Source organism: Metopolophium dirhodum, chromosome 1, assembly GCF_019925205.1.
Source record: "Metopolophium dirhodum isolate CAU chromosome 1, ASM1992520v1, whole genome shotgun sequence".
Lineage (NCBI taxonomy): Eukaryota > Metazoa > Arthropoda > Insecta > Hemiptera > Aphididae > Metopolophium > Metopolophium dirhodum.
In genome coordinates, this window is record NC_083560.1 from 115,259,375 (window position 1) to 115,283,714 (window position 24,340).

General features: G+C 32.7%; 3 protein-coding genes across 3 annotated transcripts; all 3 read left to right on the plus strand.

The window, feature by feature from the left end:
* The first annotated feature begins 1,864 nt into the window (after positions 1 to 1,864).
* Positions 1,865 to 8,071, plus strand: LOC132952308 (uncharacterized). The gene is made up of 5 exons (XM_061024585.1): positions 1,865 to 1,968; positions 2,032 to 2,114; positions 2,216 to 2,479; positions 6,016 to 6,349; positions 7,624 to 8,071. Exons 1-5 carry the CDS (start codon positions 1,865 to 1,867, stop codon positions 8,069 to 8,071), a joined length of 1,233 nt encoding a protein of 410 aa, XP_060880568.1.
* On the plus strand, positions 8,068 to 10,436 carry LOC132952318 (uncharacterized). The gene is made up of 2 exons (XM_061024596.1): positions 8,068 to 8,843; positions 9,920 to 10,436. The coding sequence occupies exons 1-2, from the start codon at positions 8,068 to 8,070 to the stop codon at positions 10,434 to 10,436; spliced, it is 1,293 nt and encodes a 430-aa protein (XP_060880579.1).
* An 884-nt stretch (positions 10,437 to 11,320) lies between these two features.
* Positions 11,321 to 12,142, plus strand: LOC132952326 (ATP-dependent DNA helicase PIF1-like). The gene has a single exon (XM_061024609.1). The coding sequence runs from the start codon at positions 11,321 to 11,323 to the stop codon at positions 12,140 to 12,142; it is 822 nt and encodes a 273-aa protein (XP_060880592.1).
* Positions 12,143 to 24,340: the final 12,198 nt, after the last annotated feature.

The following is a 24,340-nucleotide window of genomic DNA, read 5'->3' on the forward strand; positions in this document are numbered from 1 at the left end:
TGTGGGTACCAAATGTAAATTATGAGTTTCCATTTTTGGAAAAATATAAAGCAAGAGGTCTGAAATTTCAATATAAATGGTTCACAGAATTTAATTGGCTTGTTTATTCAGAAATTAAACAAGGAGTTTTTTGCAAATACTGTTTGCTTTTTGCTAAATATGGCGGTATTGGTGGCCAGCCTCTGGGGCAACTAGTTTCAACTGCTTTTTCAAACTGGAAAAAAGCAAAAGAGGTGTTAAATTTTCTATGTATTTAATTATTTTAATTATCTATTATTGATATCTTTTGTTTATATATTTTATAGATTAGTTATATTATATGCACTTTTAAAATTATTATATTTTCTGTATTTAATTGTATTACGTATTCTTATTAATTTTAGACATTTCGAAATCATTCCCAGTTGAAATACCATTTATCGTCTGTATTAGATGCTGACCATTTTTTAACTATACTTGACCATAAACAAGTTACTATAATTGAAAAATTAGAAACAAATAGGACAGAAAAAATTAAATTGAATAGAAGTCGCCTAATTCCAATAATTGAATGTGTCATATTATGTGGACAACAAGAAATTGCACTCAGAGGACATCGCGATTCTGGAAAAATAAACGGTAACTATTAGAACTTGTTAATATGTACTGTATTTTACTATTTTATATTTTAATAATGTTGAGTGGTCGAGTCAATGATATCTTAATTTATTAGTGGTTATTAAATTGTATAAACTTGATTTTTATTATTGTAGAATTTGAAAATCAAGGTAACTTTCGGGCAATTTTAAAGTATAGATCCCGTGGTGATACTTTTTTAAATAGTATTATAGAAGAAGAAAGAGGTTACAAATACATATCACCAACAATGCAAAACGAAATTATTTGTATTTGTGATAAATTAATTTTAAAAGAAATAGTTGGAAAAGTAAATGCTGCTGAGGGGTTTGCAGTTTTAGCTGATGAAACAACAGATATTGCTACAAAAGAACAACTGACATTATGCGTTCGTTTTATAGACAACAACAATATGGTTAATGAAAGTTTTCTTCAATTTGTTATTATTCACAGTTTAACGGGAAATGACCTGGCATCTGCTATAATAAATGGTAATGATTTTTAAAAACAATCATTAAAGTAATTTATTGATAATTGCATACTAGTTGTAATGTGTTTTGTGTTCTCAGGTTTAAAAAGTTGTGGTATTAACTGTGAATATTTAATTAGACAAGGGTATGATGGTGAATCAAATATTAGTGGAAAATACAAAGGAATCCAAGCAATAGTTAGAGAAGAATATCCTAAAGCCATATATGTTCATTGTGCTGCACACACATTAAATTTAGCAGTTTCAAAAGCATCAAATATTCAACCAATTAGAAATTGTCTCAGTATTATTGAAAAACTTTACGACTTTTTTAATAACCCAAAACGCAACAATGTGCTTTTGAATTGTATTAAAAATGCAAATGAAACACCAAATGCTAAAACATTGAAGAGGCTATGTGCTACGCGTTGGATACAAAGATATGATATGATGCTGTCAATGATTTTGCTGAACTGTTTCCATTTGTCATGGATGCTTTAGACAATATTTCAATTTCTCATGACTTATCAGGAACAGATGCCTCTATATTGTCTAAATCAATTGACTCAGAATTTATTATATCACTTCAAGTTGTTAAAGTAAATCAATAGCTATATGGTTACCTATAATTTCCTGTAAATTATTTTTATAATTATATTTATGTAATTTTAGTTATTGTTTTCGTATGGCTTACCTTTGTGTAAGCAATTACAAAAAATAAGGATTGATCTGAAAGAAGCAGTGGAACTTTCTAATGATGTTATAAAGAATTTATAACTAATGAGGGCCAACGCAGAAGAAGAGTTCCATAAACTATTTTTACAGGCTGAAGCTATGGCTTCTGTATTTGAACTTGAACTAGCTGTAAAAAGAATTACAAAAAGGCAAGCAAATTGAGGAAATCCTTGTTCAGATAATGCAAATTTAGATGTTGAAGAATACTATAGGATTACAATTTTTATTCCATATTTAGAGTTTTTTATAAGCGAGTTGACTGAAAGATTTTTATCCCATGCATCTATTTTTAATGGTAGCTATTTAATTATTATAAAATTGGAATTTCTTTGCACTTTGATTTGAAAATTTTGTAACATTTTAATTAATTAATTATTTGATTTAACCATTCTATAGGATTTGAATGCTTATTTTCTAAACATGAGCTTACTGAAAAAGATGAAGTTGAATTTACTGAATTAATTAAATTTTATTCCCCAATGGTGTCTAATGATTCTTTGGTTGAATTAAAACTGTGGCGAACCAAGATACAAAGATCTGAAAGAATACCTAACACCGGTCTTGAGGCACTAGATATTTGTAATAAAGATATCTACCCCAATATTTATTTTCTCCTTAAAGTTCTATGCACATTACCAGTGTCAACATCATCGCCAGAACGTATGTTTTCAACTCTGAAAAGAGTGAAAACATATTTAAGAAACACAATGTCTGAGGTTTGAATCTCAATTAAAATATATTCAATATTTTTCATAATATACTTTCTGTGGTAGGGACTAGAGATTTATTTTTTTGTTCCGCAGAATCGATTAAATGGTCTTGCTATGTTGGCTGTTCATAGAAATGTCAAAGTTGACCCTGAAGAAGTTGTAATGATATGCTCACACACCCTTATAATAAACTTAAAATTTTACAGAATAATAAACAACGGCCAGACTGTCGCTTGTAGAAATCGGTCGCATCAAATAAAACCATTGACAACGACAACTAATAATTCGACACGCACTCATAACAATATTACGTAGGATGTGTGTGACCTTATTTTATGCTGACGCCAAAGAATAATCTAGTTCCCAGGCCCACAATAAGTTAGTGACAAAGCCACCCTCCACTCTCTGGTCAGCATCCTCGCGTCCGTCCCTTAAACCAGTGCATGAGCACCAGCCACCAAGTAACAACCTCTCGAGTATCTTAACCGATTTCAACGAGCGACAACTGGACTTCTTATGCAAGCAATAATCAGTGCGTTCGTTAATTCAATTTGTGTATTTGAAGTAGTACTTTATCTTATTTAAAACCTAAAACTCTTACAATATTGTCTACGAACAACTGCGAATCAGGTAAGGCATATGATATAATATTTTATGTGGATTGCAGTCAATACGTTCTATGTGCTTTTTACCATAAAATCATATTGTACGGTGTATTTGATATAATTCTCGAATACACGATCTCGAGAGCCCTCCGAACACCTGGAGGAAGGTGATAGCGTAACTTTACTATTCTAACTTGTACCATTTTAATATAACTATCGACAGGAGTCGTATTTATATTGATTTTTATTTTATCTTAATTTTACGTTATTACAAAGTGCTTAATGAATTAGCATTAAGACCACGTAGAGTGGATCTTTTATTGTAATTTGTTATGTAGTATCTAGGACCTACGTAGTACCAATAAAGTTAATGTTTAAATGTACCTACATATTTTGTTATTATTTATTTTATTGTATACAATATTGTGTACTTGTATTGAGAAGTGTTTATTGCTTATATGATATAAAAAAATATTGAGGAGGGGGGGGGGGGGGGCAAATGGTGAAATGTACAAAAATTTCATCCCCCCCCCCCCCACAACCATGACCAAATTACGCCACTGCCTGGTATGATCCTTTGATTAATTTCCAAGAAAATTTACCTATATTGCATAAAAGATAATAAAATATAGTGTTTTCATAGGACATTTCAAAACATGAATTAGTTCCTAATAACGTACCTTTTATACTTTCTACATATTCGCAATCTTCAGGTAAGATTGCTTGATTGTTTTTTTGATTGATATTCGTTGAAATTGATGCATTAGCCAAACTTTTTGTATAACTTGCTTGGGCCATTGGCTACAAAAAAATATTACATAGTATTTGAAAATAGATAAGTTACATTAAATATGGTAGGTACATTATACATTCATACATATATAAATTATTTATTCAAGCCATCGACCTTATCAAAAATAAAAATATACAAAAAGCGATAATCTTAAGTGATTCCCTTAGCACCCTTATGAGTATACAAAACTCCTATAAACCAAACGAGACTGCAAGAACAATACAGAACCAAATATATAAATTACGAAAAGAAAACACCTCCATAAAAATAATCTGAATACCAAGTCATACAAATATCTCAGGAAATGAAAGAGCTGATGCACTTGCCAAAGAGGCTACTGTGTCACAAAATGCAACCCCATGCCAAGTTTATTCAATAACCGACATCAAACAAATATTAAAAAAAATAATTTTCAATATCTGGCAAAACGAATGGAAAACTTCTAATTTTGCTATTATTAATCGTTTAAAAGTGAATAACATTTAAAATACTACGTTGTGAGAATCTGGTAGTTTTTGAGACTACCAAAAACCACCCACGACCAAAGGGGAACACTTTGGTCGTGACCTATGAGCCCGCACCGCGTGATGACCCGAGGGCCAAGTCGGTGGAGCTCATAGGCTTTGTTACACGCAACGGCAAACTGAATGCCGAGGATTTATTTGGGGGAACATACTTAAGTTAAAGAATAAGATGGGAGTTTTTGGTAATCATGTGGATTTATTTTACATGGTTATGTTAAATAATAATAAGTTTTGACATTAGGTATAATGAAATTCGGGCTGGCACATGGCAATTATAACAATTTTGATATATTATGCTCGGCCCACTGGAGGCGGCACTCCATGTTGTCCATGGTGTGCCCTCACAGGGTTACCGGGAAAATGTTTTGAAATAAAGGGGGGACATGGTGGAAAAGTTATATTACGACGGTTGACTGCGTGGTGGTGACGTTGACTGGATCAGCCGGGCCCGTAGTCAGGACCCTCGTGGTGTACTTAGCCCATCATGCTGGTGATCATGTCGGACGGCGTAACGTGGACACATGGTCGACAATCTCTAAAAACTAGAAAATGCTTCTCCTTCACTTTGCGATATGGCTTAACCTAACGCAAAAAAACCAAGGTATTTTCATCCAGAAATGTCAGACAAAGGTATTTAGTTAGTAACTATAAGTATATTATGTATAATTTACAAACTTTAATTATTGTATTTCAGATTTCAAGGAAAGAGTCATAAGAGATCTTTAAATTTTTAAATGAAAAATTAAGATAATAGACGAAAAAAATAATCAATAATTTTGCTGACAGTAGTGACGATTGTGCAGTAGATTCATTAGTGGATTTCCGCTATATGACAAAGATGAATTAAAAACTATAGAAAATAAATTTACCATTGAGCCAAATCCTGTCTGATAAGTAATAATATATTATGTTACTTTACCTATAAAATATTGCTAAATTATGGTTTCTTACAATTAAACTAATAAATTTGTACCTAATCATTTAATTTATGTTTTTTCATTCATTTGAGAGCTTTAAGTAGGTAGGGGGAACAAAAGTAGATGTGGCTAATTAAAGGAAGATATTTTCAAACAAATTAGCCATGAAACATAGCCGGTTAGGAGGAAAAGGAAAATTAATTTTTTCAAATTTGTTGCTGTCTAAAATAATTCTAGGTGAATAAAATGTATTTCTAAGTAAAATTAATTATATGAATATATTTTACATTGCTATAGAAATTATAAATATAGTATGATGAGTAATAATCTTAAAGTTCTAAAAAAATTAAACAGATCTATGACATATTATGTGTATTTGTGTATTGTGTACATGTTTTCTGTTTTTTTAGTCAGTAGGTATATAGAATATATTATATAATTGTGTTAAAATATTTTTTATTGATTACATAAACTGTTCTTAAATGAATTCCCATGTGTACTGAAGCTGAAATTATTTTATCAGTTAAGATAATCTGGCTGAGACATCCTACAAAGAGACATGAAAATATGTATAATATACACACATTTATTACCATTTTTTAATACAGTAAAAACTCAATAACTGGAATTGGTTGGGAGTTAACGAGGTTCGCTGTATTCTTATTCAAAATGCCGGTATAACAACACTTTGGCATTTGCTGCTTTCTCCACCGACCTCAACACACGGCGCTTGACAGGTCGGGGACCGAATGTGTTCACTGTTCATGGGCAGGGATATTGGACAATAAGTAATGACTTGATCGGGAACGATCCTATCCAACGCAGATTCTGCCAGCTGTATTTCGTCGAATCCGGCGAGGCAAACCGGATTCGTAGGGACCAGCTGCAATTACTGCCTGCCGCACACCGTCTATTGCCAAGTGTACTCGAAGACTTAGACGGGCTGTTACGGGACATCAATCCATCCGCACAGGCTTTTGAGTAATATATTTAATTAATTTCAATGAACAATTCACATTTGCATTACACTACACTATAGACAAATCATGTTCACATTGACATTTAGTTTCTCAAAATCGGCTAGCAAGTACGCATGTCATTATTCCAATTACCAATTGCTATAATTAATTACACTATTTGATTAACCTTATGACAGTGTAGATTTACCTGCCTACTTACAATATTCATTTATACATTTTTTACTTTGTTTGCATTCATACATTTTCAATTATTTACAAATACTTACTTTAATAAGTAACTAGAAAAAGATAAATTCTTATTCGCAATCACAACACATTATTTCCTAAATATATTAACAATGTTCAGTCACAAATTAAAAGTTAATTTAATTTTGTTCATATTCAGTTACAGATACAGATTTATTTCTCTTAAAAGTATTGATATACTTGGTAGGTACACGGAAAATTCTTTACATACACTGCTTTTTAATATATTATACTATGCTACATAAGTTTCTGATTGATGTCAAGTGCTGGTTCTCTATCCCAATAATTGTTGGTCAGCAATTACATATACTAGCGTCATTACGCTTCAAAATGTATGACAAAACGTTGGTGTTATACACTACACTATTTGCATTGTCACAACTCATTTTTAACTAATCACTAACTTACAATTAACTTACTCGCTCATGCCACACTTACTTTATACTACATACTTACCATAAACACTACACTTTACATAATGTATAACTTATTTCAATTGCGTTACTGCTGTCTCTAATTAGATATTGGTTTTTTCTATTTCATTTATAATACCTATGCTTACAGCTAATAATGTCTATACATTATTTTTATTTTTTTTTTTTTGTGCATTATGTGCGTACACTACTCCTATGTATAAAACTCAACTTCTACTTGAATATTTCTCATTTCATTTCAATTGAACACAAACACACGTGCCTAGAGTTAGAGTTAATGAATTCTACGGATTACTTTTGTTTGTGTTTCTTATGTACTTAAATACACTTCAACTCAATGTATTTAAACAAAACACTTTGTATTCTACATTGTAATATATTTTGCATTATGCTACTCTTTTTCATTTTTTTTACACCACCACATCACTCTTTGTTGACATTATGTGTGAGCATCAATTAAATAGGACTCTGTTGTTGACACTTCTGAGAACATCAACAATACACCAATATATGCGCTATAAACATGTACCTACACAAGGATTAATCAATTTCAATTTTGTAAAATAAATCATAAAACCGTGTTACTTTGTTACAGAACAATGCGAGAAGTGTGGGCTGCAGAAAACGCTCCCGGCAGAGATCCTCAGTTGCTTCCAAGGAAAGTGAGAATGCATTTTGTCGCCGACGGAAATGTGGACAGGAGACGATACAACCCACCACCTGAAACGGTTAACGAAGTCGCAGTAGTGTTTGTCGGTGATGACGGTCAACCGCCAACAAACGTCGATCTGGTCATTCACGACCGGAATCCGATTGACCCACAACATCGTCAGCTACAGACCATACCAGCCGGCTCTTCAAACGCGTATCCAATGTTGTATCCCCTACTCTTTCCACGAGGAGAGCTCGGTTGGCATCAACGCTTGCTACAAGAGGCCCCTCCCGTACCCCTGTTCGCAATCGGAACAGTATCAGGGAGTATACTTGCTATCGTCTTGCTATTCGTTACAATGGCAACAACGACACAATCAACGATACTATGAGTTTATTACATAATGGTCGATTTCTGTTGCAACAGTTTGTGGGTGATCATTACGTTCGAATGGAAGCGAACAACTTACAGTACATTAGATGGCATCAAGCTGAGCTTTTCGCCGAATCGTATCAGGGACTTGTGGATCACATCAACCAACAGCTCCAACTCGACGCACCCATGGCGGGTGTCGGTCGTAGGATGATTTTGCCATCGTCGTTCACAGGCGGTCCCCGTTTCATGAAACAGTGTTATCATGACGCGATGGGCATTGTGTGTAAGTGTGGAAAGCCTAATCTTTTTATTACGTTTACGTGTAATCCTACCTGGACGGAGATCACACAGAACCTACCGAGATGGGCCACGGCAAGCGACAGACCGGACGTGGTGTCCAGAGTGTTCAACGCGAAACTCAAGCAGCTGATGCGCGACATAACGGTGAACAATATATTTGGTAATGTCGATGCATATGTTTATACTATAGAGTTTCAGAAACGAGGACTGCCGCACGCCCACATACTGATCATTCTGAGTGAGGGTAGCAAGTTGCTAACCGCTGACGATGTTGACAATGTAGTGTGCACCTTTTTACCAGACCCGGTGATTGATCCGCGTCTATTCGATTGTGTGACGAGACACATGATCCACGGGCCGTGTGGCACGCTAAACCCAAACAGCCCATGTATGGTGGACAACAGTTGTTCGAAAAAGTTTCCAAAAGAATTCAGCGAAGAGACTGTATACATTTCTGACGGAATTTTTTTTGGTGTCCTGGCCTCACTGTGACTTCCTAACCTAACGTACATTGTACTTGCAACATACGTAAACTTCAATTATTGTACACAAACACAGCATAGAACAGGAGAGTATAAACTACTGGTGTTCATTAATTTAGAGTTGTTGAATATAACTTTAAAAAAAATTGTTTAGAGTATTAGCTTAAAACAACTGCCCACATAGTGCATGATATCTATTATTTGATAGTCACTACAGTAGTATCAGCATGGCCAGTTGACAACTGTATATCACAATCATCATTCATATAATAATATTTACTCCTCAATCAATAACTGTATTCATTTTAAATTATTTTTCATTATTTCAATGCGCAAAACTACATATAATACTCAATCATTTCCATCTCATTTCAATAGTAAAGACATTTTAGGAAAGCCGTTCAGCATAATATAAATTATTAAACCCGGTATTTTGTAAATTAGAAATTGCATACATTATATGTTATTTATTTGTTTCATTTGACAAGCATTTCTCTGTTCACACTAAAATAACTTAACACTAAGAATATATTATTAAGAAATTAATTACATCATATTATTAACATTTTTGTAATAAATTAAAGAAATAAATTAGATTTTTTAAAGCCATTTAACACTTATTAGACTAAGTCTTAATGTCTTAAGTTATGTACATAGAATATAATTAAAATGCAAAAAAAAATATTTAAAAAAATTTTAATATGTACAACTATAACCTCTTTTTGTAAACCTTAACTACACTTGTGTTAAACTATAGGTGGTGTGTAACCACAATCCTTTTATTTCAATTTCTTTTTTTTTATTTTCTAAATTCAAATTGAAGAAATATCAATATATTGTGATCAACAAAACCAACATTTATCGTATTCTTCTTTATTAGCATTGCAATTGCAATAGTGTTACACTATACTCAGGCATAGTTACATTTATTATACATACATCACAAACAATAGTATTGCAACATTTTACTCATGACAATATTTTATATACATATATGTAATAATGAAATTTTAAATAACTATTGATTTTTTTTTTAACAACTGTTCTAAATATTTACATACATACATAAATGTTGTTTTCAGTTTCATAAATTCGAGGTACGTTAGCCCACCAGAAGCCATCTGGAGGTTGTTTGCGTATAAACTACACGACATCAGTCACGCGGTAGTTAGACTTCCGGTGCACCTAGAAAACTACCACAACGTGTACTTTGCGCGTGGACAAGAACTACAGGGGGTACAAAACCACGCCCTACCTCAAACAAAACTCACGGCGTTCTTCGCGCTCAACGAGAGAAACGTTGATGCGCGACAGTATCTGTACCACGAGATACCGATACATTACACTTGGCAAGCATCGTCAAAAGAGTGGAGACTGCGGCGTAGACAGGCACCTCGCGAGACGTTAGCTCGGATGTACGTCGTCAACCCACTAGATAGAGACCATTTTCATCTACGACTGCTACTCTTAAACAGAAGAGGCCCGCGGTCTTTCCGAGACTTGAAGACGGTAAACGTGGTCGTACATGCCACATACGCGGCCGCAGCTGTTGCGTTGGGATTGTTGGAAGACGACGAAGCGTGGCGGGCGTGCGCTTGACAGAATCATCGTTGTTGGACACAGCCACTCAAACGCGTTATCTATACGTCACGATACTATTGTTTTGCCATCCCGCGGACCCCGCGGACCTGTACCGGCAGTTCGAAGTTAACATGATGGAAGACTTCAATCAGCGCTTCCAAAACGTCGGCCGCGAGAGGGCGGCATGTCTCAAAGCAATTGGAGACCTACTTCGTGCACGTGGAAAATCACTCAACGACTACGGTCTACCCAATCCAGACGACGATCTACTGGAACCGGATCAAGACGACCAAATGTTCGGTGCAATAGACGCGGTTGTTGCTTGGCAATAACGATTGCGCGACTTGAACGACGAACAGCGAACGGTGTACGATCGAGTGATGGCGGCCGTTGACGACAACCGCAACGTCCAGAAAATGTTCTACGTCGACGGGCCAGGAGGCACGGGAAAAACGACTCTATACGGATGCCTAATATCGTCGCTTCGTAATAGACAACAAACGGTGTTGAGCGTGGCATACACTGGGATCGCCGCATCCCTCATGGAGGGCGGCATGACGGTACACTCGACTTTCGGATTGCCATTGGGAACGCTGACCGAACAATCTACTTCGAGCATCACCATGCAGTCTTTGCGGGCGCAAAGGATACGTGAAGCTTCGCTGATTGTCTGGGACGAAGCGCCCATGTCCCCGGGCCTACAATTCACGGTGGTCGATCGTTTGCTCAAGGACATCATGAGATCGGCACTACCGTTTGGTGGTAAACCAATACTGTTAGCTGGCGACTTCGGGCAGATATTGCCCATCGTTCGCCGAGGGAACAGGAGCTCCATCGTCATGTCATCTATCAAACGCCACTCATTGTGGAGAGAGTTTGAACAGTTTCGGCTGACGCGGAACATGCGCGCCGACAACGACGCTGACTTCGCTGCTAGGCTACTTCAACTCGGTAACGGTCAACTGCCGTCGGTCGACGGTATTCCGGACACTATCAACATCCTACCGCAACTGGTTTGCGACGTTGTGGATTTGACCGATTTCGTCTATCCGCAGCAAATGTCGTTGGCCAACGTCGACGAGTTCGCTCGGAGAATCATATTGTGTCCCCGCAACGAGGAATGCCACCAAATTAATTCCACAGTGCTACGACGTGTAACGGGCGCCGTAAGAACGTACTACGCCATAGATACAGTGATGATCGACGACGCCGACGAAGCGGCAAACTACCAGACAGAGTTCCTCAACGCTCTGCATCCGAACGGGCTTCCGCCGCACGAGTTAACGCTCAAGGTCGGTTCGATCGCCATGTTGCTGAGAAACATTGATCCGAAGCGACAACTGTGCAACGGGACGAGGTTGGTGGTCACCGAACTGCGGAGACACAACTTCAAGGCGAGGAGGTTGTCCGGCGCTGACGACGCGCAGGGAGACATCATCTTACCCGCTGTTTCGATGACTTCCGGTGAGGAAGACGATTTGCCTTTTCGAATGAAGCGGATTCAATTCCCGGTACGGTTGTCGTTTGCCATGACAATCAACAAGTCTCAGGGTCAAACGTTCGACCGAGTCGGTTTGCTCCTGCCGTCACCCGCCTTCAGCCATGGACAGTTGTACGTTGCGTTTTCAAGAGTGAGGGACACGCAATCAGTTAAAGTCGGCATGTACTGCGATGGAAATGGTCGATTCGTCACCAAGAATATCGTGTATGCAGAAGTTCTCTGATGCGATTACAGGTAGCTATATAATTAATGTAATTATACAATATTCACCAAGGGGAAAATGTTATCCCCAAGGGGTCTATGTGACCTCCTCCGGGTCTTTGTGACCCCCCCCCCCCCCCCCCCGGGGTCTTTGTGACTCTGTGTGGAGAGAAAGTTTGACAACCTCCACGTGGTCTCTCTGGATGCGATTACACTCAACAGTGTATTCGTAACTAATGTCAAACGTTTGGTTAAAATTTTGATAAAATAAAAAAACTAGGATACTTAGGGCCTAGATTTGTTGACGTGTAGATTTGTAAACTTTGAACACGTAGTGTTGTTTGTATTCCACCAGTTATTGTTATATACCATGTTATGAAATTGCCATTACTACTAATATATCAATAATATTTATATCTTTGTACAGTTTAGATCCTATTCTATGCTAAGTAATATTTATTTGTATTCAGTTTGTATTTATTTTATTCTATACATTATACACTATATATACATGTAATGTGTTGTTTGTATTTAACTACCGACTAATGTTACATACATATACCATAAAATTAACATTGGATTTGTAATAAGTAACATTTTGTATATCTGTAATAATGTTATATAAATATGCATCAAATAACAAATACCTGGTAATTTATGTATTTATTTATTATTTATTATTATTCATATATTTATTTATTTATATGAGTATTTTAAACACAGTTTTTAATGCCAGAACAATCTAAATAGTTTTTACTTTATCTACAATACTACTATACTACATCAGTAATATATGTAATAATTCTATTACTCAGCTTTAGGTTTTTTTTTTTTTTTTTTAAAGAGAACAATAATGTTCACATAGCTTTCTACCACTTATTTTTACATTCAACTGTTGTGTGACTTAATAACTTCTTGACCACTTTATTGCAATGTTCTAAAGCTCAATATCACCAATACCGAATCAGATATTACCGTCAAACGGGCCAACTTGGGACGTGTGTTTAACTCGGGCACAAAATATTATCTTTTAGTTTTACCTCCATAACGGTATCTTATCAATTAATTAATGTAATACAAAAATTCTGTTCAAAATCTTACCATTTTTCATTATAATAATATTTAAAATCACTTTCGCAGTGTTGCAGCATCAAATTTTGTACATAAGTATTAATTTTTATTAATTAATTTTGTGTTTAATGTCTATCGTTTTGAAAAGGTCCGAAAAACACTAATACTCATTGAATTAGACGTTTTACATAAAAATTGATAGTAAAAAATATGTTCCGACATCTGTTAAATTTACTACTCTATATAGTACATTATTAATTATAATCCTACATACATTTCTGTAAATTACGTTTTACTTATTTAATCCAACTTGAGCCACCGTTAATCAAACCCAGGTTTTTTAATATTATTTACATATATATATATAATTGGACAACCGACATTTTTTTATTTATTTTTTAATGTTAATATTATAATATTAATAATATTTGAAAATTTTAAATAGTGCCCCAAGTTGGTTTAAGTATAATATTTAGATATATATATATATATATATATTATAAATTATAAAATAGGTTTTTCATAAGAAAAACATGAGTGTCCCATGTTGTCGAAATTCAGTACAACCAGGGACATGCAGACAAAAAACAAAATAACATAGAAGGAATAATTTGTATGGTTCAAATGCAACAGACATTAATAAATCGAACCTTAACTAAAAAAAAAATAATGTTACATTGAAAATACTTCTAGATTAATTAATCTTAAAGTTATTTACAATAGAATTTCAAAACTGACCCAAGTTGGCCTGTTTGACGGTATACATTTCAAAACTTCACCATTTAAGTAGACACAGGCAAGAAACTAACATAACATATGGAAAAAAAAAGTTTTTATTCAGCTGAAAAATATAAAATAAAACAAATTAAATAAAATAGGTACGTAACAAAACATGAAATTCAATGGATATTGTCCAACTGAAACTTACAACTTCCATTGCTCAGTGCATCGCCTACAATTCATAAAATTGGTAAGATTAGTTTCTTCTCAAGCAGCTATTAGAAATGTATATTAATGTACTTACATCGCTTACATCCACCGATGCCATCGCCGCGGTCACCTGGGCCACTTGGTGGTCGTCCGCCGGTAGTTCCCGCGGCGGTGGTGATGGAATAACCATATTTTGTTGTGGTGGTGTTGGTGGCAGCCCTTGGCGAAGCGGTGTAGTAGGTGTATGTGAGACTAAGAAAATTATAAAAATTAATAATAGAACACGGAATAACAGTGGTCGTGGTAGAACATAACACACACTCACCCGGGCAATCTTTAATGATATGCCCCTTTTTGTGGCACTTGAAGCAACCTGAAACAAAAATTAGATGGTACACATTTCATTATATTATTCTAGAATTTTTATTTTTTATACATCTACTACTGACGTCGCTTCTCAATATTACTTTTATAACGCTTCCGGGGGGGTCCGGAAGCGTTATAATTATTTAAATCATGGGGACGCGAGTATACAGGTGCGTTAAACACCTGTATACCGCTCCCCGTGTACTTGTGTACGATTTTGTTCACTTTCATTCTAAAAATCAACAATAAAACCAATTAATATTAAAAATAGTCATTTTTACAGACACTATTCTATTTTTGGGCCGTGATGGGTTGGCTATGCAAATTAATTATCAAAATGTCACGAGGTGGATTTCGAACATTGGTAAAAGGTTAACAAATACAATTTTTTCCCTAAAAAAATTAGTCATGCACTCAAACAAAATCAGAACACGCGGCCAACAGCAATTATTGAGTATAATTAGCTCTTAGGTACCTATAGTGAATTCAACAAAAACTTGAGTTTTCAAGCACCTCATAATATTCTAGAAGTGTTAGGTGTTTCAGTTAAGAGGATACCCGCATATATTGTCTCCGTCTTACACACGTATGACAGTTAATTTTCGTTCACCAGTATCGATAATGTGCTGTTAGTTTTACAGTAAATTGACTTATCATTGAACTAAATAACAAGAAGATTATCTATGTTCTCTCGATCGACTTTTTACGATATTTTAATTTTTAAGCTAATTATGACTATGTCAAATATAAGACAATGATGCAGATAATTTTCTTACCACCTAGCAGTTGTATAATAGCCTATAGGTCAATTCACTCGAACATCACAACAAACAGCACATTTTTTAATCTGGTAAAATAAAAATATCTACGTCGAAAGTGTTTGAATATACATCACATTTCACCCGCGTAAGTCAAACATAAAATAATGAAAAAATATAATTGTAAAAGCGTTACGGTCCCGGTTATCGAATATTGGTAGTGGGCTAACGAACACCATTTTTTCCTACACGAATTAGTCATGTGCCAAAAACAAAATTAGAACACATGGCCTACACTACCTTTTCAGAATATTATAGGTATATAGTTATTTCAACAAACACTTGAGTTTTAAAGCACATAATATTATATAGACGTTCTACGTGGTCCAGTTAAGAGGATACCTGCAAAAAGATACCTGGAGTTAAGAGGATACCTGTAATATTATGTTGTCTCCGTCTTACACACGTGCGATATAGTTAATTTTCGTTTGCCAGTTTCAATAGTGTGCTATTAGTTTTACAGTGAACTGAACTATTATTAATTAAACTTTGCTAAGAAAATATCTGTGTCCTCTCGATAGACTTTTTACGACATTTTAATTTTTAAACGAAGTATGTGTATGTAAAATATAAAATAATTTTATAAAATATTTATAAAAACCAATGTTAACAGCGCACTATTTAATCTGGTTAACTGAAAATCACTACGAAATACAATTTACATTCATTCAAATGCACACGTGCCGATAGTCATACATTCCGGTATCATAAACAATTAAACGACATTGTACGTAGGGGTGTTTAAATATTGTTCGAGATTGAATTCAATATATATATTATAAAAGTATTAAAAAGTGTTTGAGCATAAAACCTTTTACTAAGGCAAGTTAAACATAACATGAAAAAAAAAAGGGACACAAGGCCAGTCTAAGAAGGTATAATAAGCAATTAAATACGTTTACTTACTTGGTCAGCGTCCAAATGTTAAATGAAATATGTCCGGCGTCGTCACCGATCATACAGCCTGTCCGCAAAAAAACGGATTTTCCATCACTCCACTAAATTAGGTACGATGCCTGTCGTATCGACAATTACGCGATAACGTAAAAGCTTCGTATGAGAGAGATCGATAGTGAACACAGGTAGATAGACAGAGACCGTCACGATAAACGCGCCTTTGATATCAACATTATGGCAACTACATACCGTTCAACCGAATTATACGTTTTACGCAGACATAATTTTTCCCTTCACATATTATATGAACAATATCATACCTATAAATACACGACTCGACACACAAATTTTTTAACGTATACGCAAGGTATGACCGCGTACGATCCATATATTTGTTGATGATGGCTGTAACATTTAAACTATTACTGTGACATTTAAACTAAAGTACCTATCTGCAATACATACCTGTTATACCGTTGAATATTGTACGCGATCGACGTACTCGGGGTGCCTACCTAGGTGACTTCGATGAACGTATATCGAATATCACATGAGGCATCTACTTGCTAGACACTCCAACACGGTTTTAAACTTTATATTGTTCCACAAACGAAAAGTCACCGGACATGCGACGGGTAACAGCAGTGACACCGAAAGTTAAAAAATTTAAACATTCCCGCCAAACCACCAAGCGCTATCATGACCATAACACAAATCGCTATCACCAACTCGACGACTTCATTATCATTCTACTACGACCACAGTTGTAGAATAACGACGAAGTCGGATTGTTCATCATTCATAAAGGTAGACGGTAGTCGAGTTTCACTTATAGCCGCTTAATGACTGTAATACCTGCCCACCTGATTTTCTGTAGCACACATAGGTGGCCAACTTGAAAGGTAATCGATTTTCACTTCAGAGTTCATGTGATTGACTTGCTAGACACTCTAACATGGTTTTCAAATTTATATTTCTTCACATATACAAAAAAGCACCGGACATACGCTGGGGAATCGTATCACTGTACTGCCGATTCCCATGGGAGATTTCTAGACGCTAAAATTCGACTTTTAAACTTTCCCGCCTTTCAAACAAGACCGCCAAAGAGCCAAGTCTTATCACAAATTCTTATCACCAAATCACCTCCGACTACCAACATCACCTTCATTATAAGTGCGACTTTCATAATTCGACTGCGTCTCCAAAATCGGTACCCACTCTCAGCGAATTCAACGGGCCCCGAGTTTCACTTAGAGCTAGTGTAATATAAAAAATTATTTTATTCTTACTCTAGTCATAACTCATATTTATAGTATTTACATTGTGTATAATATTATTAATTTTGTATTAATTTAATAAGTAATATGACTTCTCGTGGTAGGGTTAATAAACTTTTATGTTTGTGTAATTTAAAACCATCTATTGAAAACAATATCAGTCAGGCTAATATAGAGGAAAACAAGGTAAGTACATCATAGTTTTTAGTTTATATTAAGAAATAAATACTTATATATAACCTACTAAAATATTTTTTTTAGATTGCTACAGTTAATAACAATAATAATGATTATTATTCTACTGTCCATAATGATCAATACTCAACCACAGACCAAAATAATATTGATAGATTACTTTTGGAAATCAATATAAGTACATACATAATCAATGTATAACTGTATTTAATATTATTTTAACTGAAAACGTATTTTGTTTTCTAAATAGTATTTTTTAATTACTAACGTCATATTGAATTATTTTACTTTTGTAGGGTGATACTTTTAACTTTTTTGATTATGATATTGAATTTGAACCAACTAATTCAATTTTGGAATCTGTTCAAAATATTGTAACACAGCCAAGTCAAATTGAATCTGATACTTTAGTAGAAAACTTTGTTATTAAACAAACCGATCAAGCACAATATGAATATGTTGAGATCGGATCTATAAATCCTAATCAATATTTTGAGTGTGATAATATAGAACAAGAAAAGCAAATTCAAAATGAAAATGTAGTTATGGAACATATCAATCCTATATCCTTTGAAGAGGAAGCTGAGAATGAAACTGGAGATCCTCATATTTTACTACCTAAAAGAAAATGTTTAAAAAACCCTGAGAAATGGAAGAGAAATATGAAAAAACTAGCAAAAAACCGTAGTGAAGAATATATAAATGCATCCGGGTTCATTGTCAAAGCCAAGTCATTAAAACCTCCTTGTGAAAATTGTCGTTATAAGTGTAGTTCTATATTAAATTTAGAAATAAGAAATAAAATTAATGCAAAGTTTTGGGAAATGGGTGACAAAGTAAGACAACGCGAGTTTATTGTAAGACATGTAGTTCCAGTTTTACCTAAATATAATTGGTAATCTTTACTATCAAATAATAATTTATTTGATAGTAAAGTGAATCTAGTTGGTGCATTTGGGAGGTAAAAATTAAAAATTTCCAGTAGTTTTCAAAAGCACCGGTGGAAAAAAAATGTTATGTAAAACCAATTTTGGTTTTTGGTGTAACTCGATAAGAAATTATCATAGATACATGAAATTTTGTCTGAATGTTTATGTTAATACATAACACTTTCAAAATATTTTCAATTATTTTGAGCTGTTTACGGAAATTTTCAATTTTCAATTTCCAATTTTATTAGTTTTTTTTCTATAAATATCATTAAAATTTTATTTGTTACGTAAAAATATTTAAAAATGTAATAGAAAGTTCCTAATATATTGTTTCAAAGGCAGATGAAAAATATTAAAAATCCGTACTCACAAAAAAATATATAAAGACAGTTATTTTTTACAGACATTTTAAATTCAAATTTGGACAAAATTACATATTAAAACCATATTAATTATTCACAATATTATCAAATACACTTAGTAAGATATTATTTGATTCGCTCATAATCGTTTTTCTTATACAATCATATTATATCATTGAATTCAAATTTAAGGGGATCGGTGGTGGTATATATTTAAGGAGTTAGGTATAGGCAATATTTAAAGTGCGTGCGTGCGTGACTTGTGACTGTGTACGTAGTAAATGATTATTAGTATGTGTACGTGTCCCGCACTACACGTCTTCACTATGTAATACCCGCTTTACTTCTTATTTGCTAATTGACAAATAACTACATCAATCTATAGTAATACATAATGATAATCATTGCATATAAAATAACAATACGTACATAATGTTCTGGCTTCTACATTTTATATTATGATTGTTCACCGTCTATTCTAGACATTTCCTTAGTTAATGGTCAGACTAGACTCGACATCGGCCAAATATTTTTCGGACAACATCTGCCGAATTATCGGGGAAAAAATTCGTCCGATGAAAATGGTCAGACTACAACAGAATTTCGGTTGAATTCACCAGAATTATGAAATAGTCAATATATGGTTAAAGTTCTAATTTAACTAGTTACAATTCAACACTCAGTCACTATGGACGTCACTGATGAAATGTATTTACTAGACACTAATCCAGTTATAAAGTATTTATTATTGACTAAAAAAAAAGAAAAACAGTTTTGGGTTAATGATATTTTTGAAGAGAGGGAAAAATTTGGAGAATTTCACACACTTTTCCCCAAGCTTTTAGCTCAACCGATTAAATTTTTCGAGTACATGCGAATGTCTCCTAGTACTTTTTATTATATTTTAGAAAAAATTCAACCTTTTTTAGAAAAACAATCAAATTTTAGGAAATGCATTACACCTGCGGAAAAATTAACAGTTACTTTGAGGTAAGTGCTACAAATAAAATAAAATATTATAACCTTTAAATACATTAAATAATATGTTTTATTCTTTTTTTTTTAATTTTTATGTAATTAAAACTTATATGTTAAGTATGTTTTGTATTTTAATAAAAAATAAAAAACTGGCTATCAACCTTTTTGTAAAAAATTAAAATACATTAAAAATATTCCACTGTTAATGGATTGAAAATCCTTTTAAAAAAAAATCTTAAGTAAAATATGTTGAAATAATAAAAAAGAAATTGTACAACTTGTATAAGGTGTGAAACTTTGTTAGACTAATTAAATCTACTAAAACATTATAAGTACATCTTGAATGTATTTTAATAATATATTTATTGTTGTGTCCATGGTGTAAATAAACTAAGATCAGTAGCTGTCTGTGAGCCCGTACTGTGCTGTCCGCTAGATACATACTGCATGTTGTTGGTTTCATTTAAGTTTGTTAGTGTGTCAGACTGACTTTGAACATAAGGATTGAATGGCTTTGACGTGCAAGTAGATGGTCTTGTAGAGTTTTCATAAATATCACGGCGTTCCTCTTCTTCCATAAGTACTTGTTGCAATTTAATTCTTACTGATAATTTTCTTTGTTTTGGTATATCTTTGAGATATGGTAACAAACTCATTAAAAAATGAAAATCTTCATCATCCTTGTAATTATCACTATTTTTTGAATTATTTTTAATAGTATCGAACCGTTTAAGTTTTTGTTTTTCAATTTCTATTAAATCTGCTATCGGATCATTTTTTATTTTTTTTCTCTTCATTGATGTTTGTGAATTTGAATAGACTGCAGAAGACAGATCGGGATTTACAACTGATTCTTCGAGACGATCTTGATCTTGATCAATCTGTTCTTCTTCAGATACTATATTGTTGAACAAACTTATTTCAGGTGATGATAGCCCTTCTTCGTGTGTTTCTTTTTGAATGTTACAAACCGTTTTTCTGGGCATTATAGTGTCTTTTAAAAAGGTCATATTTTCGTAAAATTTCCATTGTGATGATAAAACGTCAGGTGTCCCATCGCCAGTATTACGTTTTTCTTTGTTGCACTCTTTTCGAAAAGTGTCTCTTAAATTTTGCCATTTAGCTTTTAAAGTTTCGCCTAAAATTATAATAATGATAATGCCAAAAAAAAAGTAATAATAATAATTATAATACCTAAAAATAATGCTAAAAATATAATAAAAAAATAACTACATCACATTTTCGTGTTGTAATTTAGGAATAAGGAAAAATGGTTTATTTTTTTGGAATTTTTAAGTTGCTTATTTTTTTGAAAAGTGACATATTTTAGATTCTGAGCGAAGCGATGAATGTATTGATTCTACAATGATGTGTGTTTTTTTTTTTATTTTTTTTTTTATTTTTTTTTTTATTTTTGTGTCTGTCATCACCTTTTAGGACAGTAAAAGTGCTTGGATTTTCTTCAATAGTAACTTTTCTGATAGGAAAGTGAATCTAGTTGGTACTTTGGGGGGTCAAAAGTAAATATTTCCCAGTAGTTTTCACAAGCGACGTGAAAAACAAAAGAAAAATTAAGGAAAAACGGGAATTTTTACGCAAAATCTGTTTTCGAGAAAATCGATTTTGGTTTTTGGTGTAACTCTAAAACAAATGACCGTAGGGACATGAAATTTTGACTGAATGTTTATATTAGCATTTTCTATACACCATAAAATTTTCCAAATATTTTGACTCTTTTTGAGCTGTTTACAGCCATTGTCAGTTTTCAATTTTTTTAGTTTTTTTTTCTATAAATATCAATAAAATTTTATCTATTGAGTAAAAAAGCTTGAAAATTTAATAGAAGGCTCCTAGTTTATTGTTTCAAAGGCAGATGAAAAAAATTAAAAATCCTTAGTCACAGTTTTTAATTATAAGCATTTAAAGTTCAAATTTTGACAAAATACGGAAAAATCACGAAAAATAGCAAATTATTTTGATGAGAATTCATAAAAATTTTTCTTTTTAAATCTAAGATTTGAAAATGTAATATAAGATTACTCATAAGTTTGTCTACCTTTATCAAAAAAAAAATGTCTAGAAGAAACTTAAATTAAATTTTTATGAGCGTCTGAAATTTATATTTTTACAACATTTGATATTTACTCGATTTCTCATGTAACAATTTTTTTATTTTATTGTAATTAAAAAACGAATTACTGTAGATACTTGAAAATTTCACTGAATGTTTATATTAGCATTTTCTATACACCATAAAATGTTGAAAATATTTTGACTCTTTTTGAGCTGTTTACGGACATTGTCAGTTTTCAATTTTTTTAGTTTTTTTTTCTATAAATATCAATAAATTTTTATTTGTTGGGTAAAAAAGCGTGAAAATTTAATATTAGACTCCTGATATATCGTTTTAATAGCAGTTGAAAAATATTAAAAATACATTTGCACAATTTTTTTTTATAAGCATTTAAAGTTCAAATTTTGACAACATTTATCAAATTTATAATTTATTAATTATTTTGTGGTTAAAAATTTATAAAATGTTTAACTTTTATGGCTAAGGATTGAAAATTTAAAACAAGGCTCCACGTTAATAGGTTATATATAAATTACTTTATTCACAATAATATCATCAAATATACTTGGTAATATCATAGGGTGACTGACCGTTTTCGCTCAGAATCGTTTTTCTTATACAATGATATTATATCATTGAATTCAAATTTAACACCATCCATTACAGTGACCCACTTGTAACCTACTGTAAAGCAGAGCGACATCCACTTATCCACCTTTTTTTTTTTACTTTTTTATTTATTTATATAATACGTATTTTTTTTTTTTATTATTGTTTAGACATCAACTACGAGGTTATTAGCCTTAAGTTTTTAAGTATAATATGTATTATGTACAAAAATATAATATTATAATATATTAAATATAATAATATATTTACTTCTTTAAGTCGTATAGCTTGTGTTAAAGTAGAGAGTTAGCTTTTGACAATCTCAATTTTAAATATGAAAAATCAATTAACAGGAAAGAAAGATTACAGTTAAGAGAGTTTAAGACTATCAAAATAAGTTTAAGTTTAAGTTAAGTGGAAAAAAAATATCAATAATAACTTTTTTCAGAGTAAAGAAATCTTTGAAATTTAATACAATGTTCCTCATATACATTATTCTAAATTAATATACTAAAATATCAAAAACAAAATAGCACAACTTATTGTTTTACAATTTTATCAAAGATTCAAATTGTTGATATATTATTTTGTCAATATATGATATTTTTAAGAATTTTCGTAAGATGATACCTAAGATATAATTTTTTTTTTGCAAATTGTATGTTAACTAGTTATAAACGTAGAAACTTTAAACTTTTAAAGAATACTAATATAATGAGATTTATAAATAAAATAAAATTTGAAAATTTTTTTTCAAATTTTCTCGACATTTAAACTTTATAAGTTAAAAATTTGTTCCTATATAGTTTTTGGTATAACTCTTAACAGATGACTGTTGTAGATACATGCAATTTTCACTAACTGTATTTACATTATAACTTTCTATACACAATACAAATTTTCAAAGTATTTTGACATTTGCTGTTTACGGACTTTTTCAATTATTTTTAGGTTTCTTTCAACTGGAATGTCATATAGGTCCTTAGCATTTTCTTTTCGTATGGCTCATAATACAATTGGAGAAATTATTTATGATACGTGCAATATTATTTGGAAACTTTTTGCTAACATTCACATGCCATTCCCTACTACAGATATGTTTTACAAAATTGCTCAAGACTTTGAGATGCTATTGAACTTTCCTAATTGTGTGGGCTGTATTGACGGCAAGCATATTCGTATAAAATGCCCAAAGAACACTGGTTCCATGTTCTATAATTATAAGCACTATTTTTCTATCCATCTACAGGGAATGTGCGATGCTAAATATAAATTCATTGCTATAGATGTTGGAGCATACGGAAGACAAAGCGATAGTGGAGTTTTCACAGCATGTAATATTTATGAGCATTTGGAGGGAAATACATTTAACTTGCCACCAAAAAAAACACTACCTCATTCAACTTTTCTTATGCCATTTGTATAATTGGGTGATCAAGGATACCCATTAAAAGAATACCTAATGAGACCTTATCCTCTTGATAATAATTTGGACAAAACAAAATAAATTTTCAACTACCGCTTAAGTCGTGCTAGACGAATGATCGAATGTACTTTTGGTATTTTAGTATCAAAATGGAGGTGTTTAAAAACTGAAATACAAATTGATCCAAAACATATTAACACAATCTTAAAGACCATTTGTTTGATTCATAATATTATTATAGACCGAGAAGGTGTAGACGAAACATTAATTTCAAAAATAAAC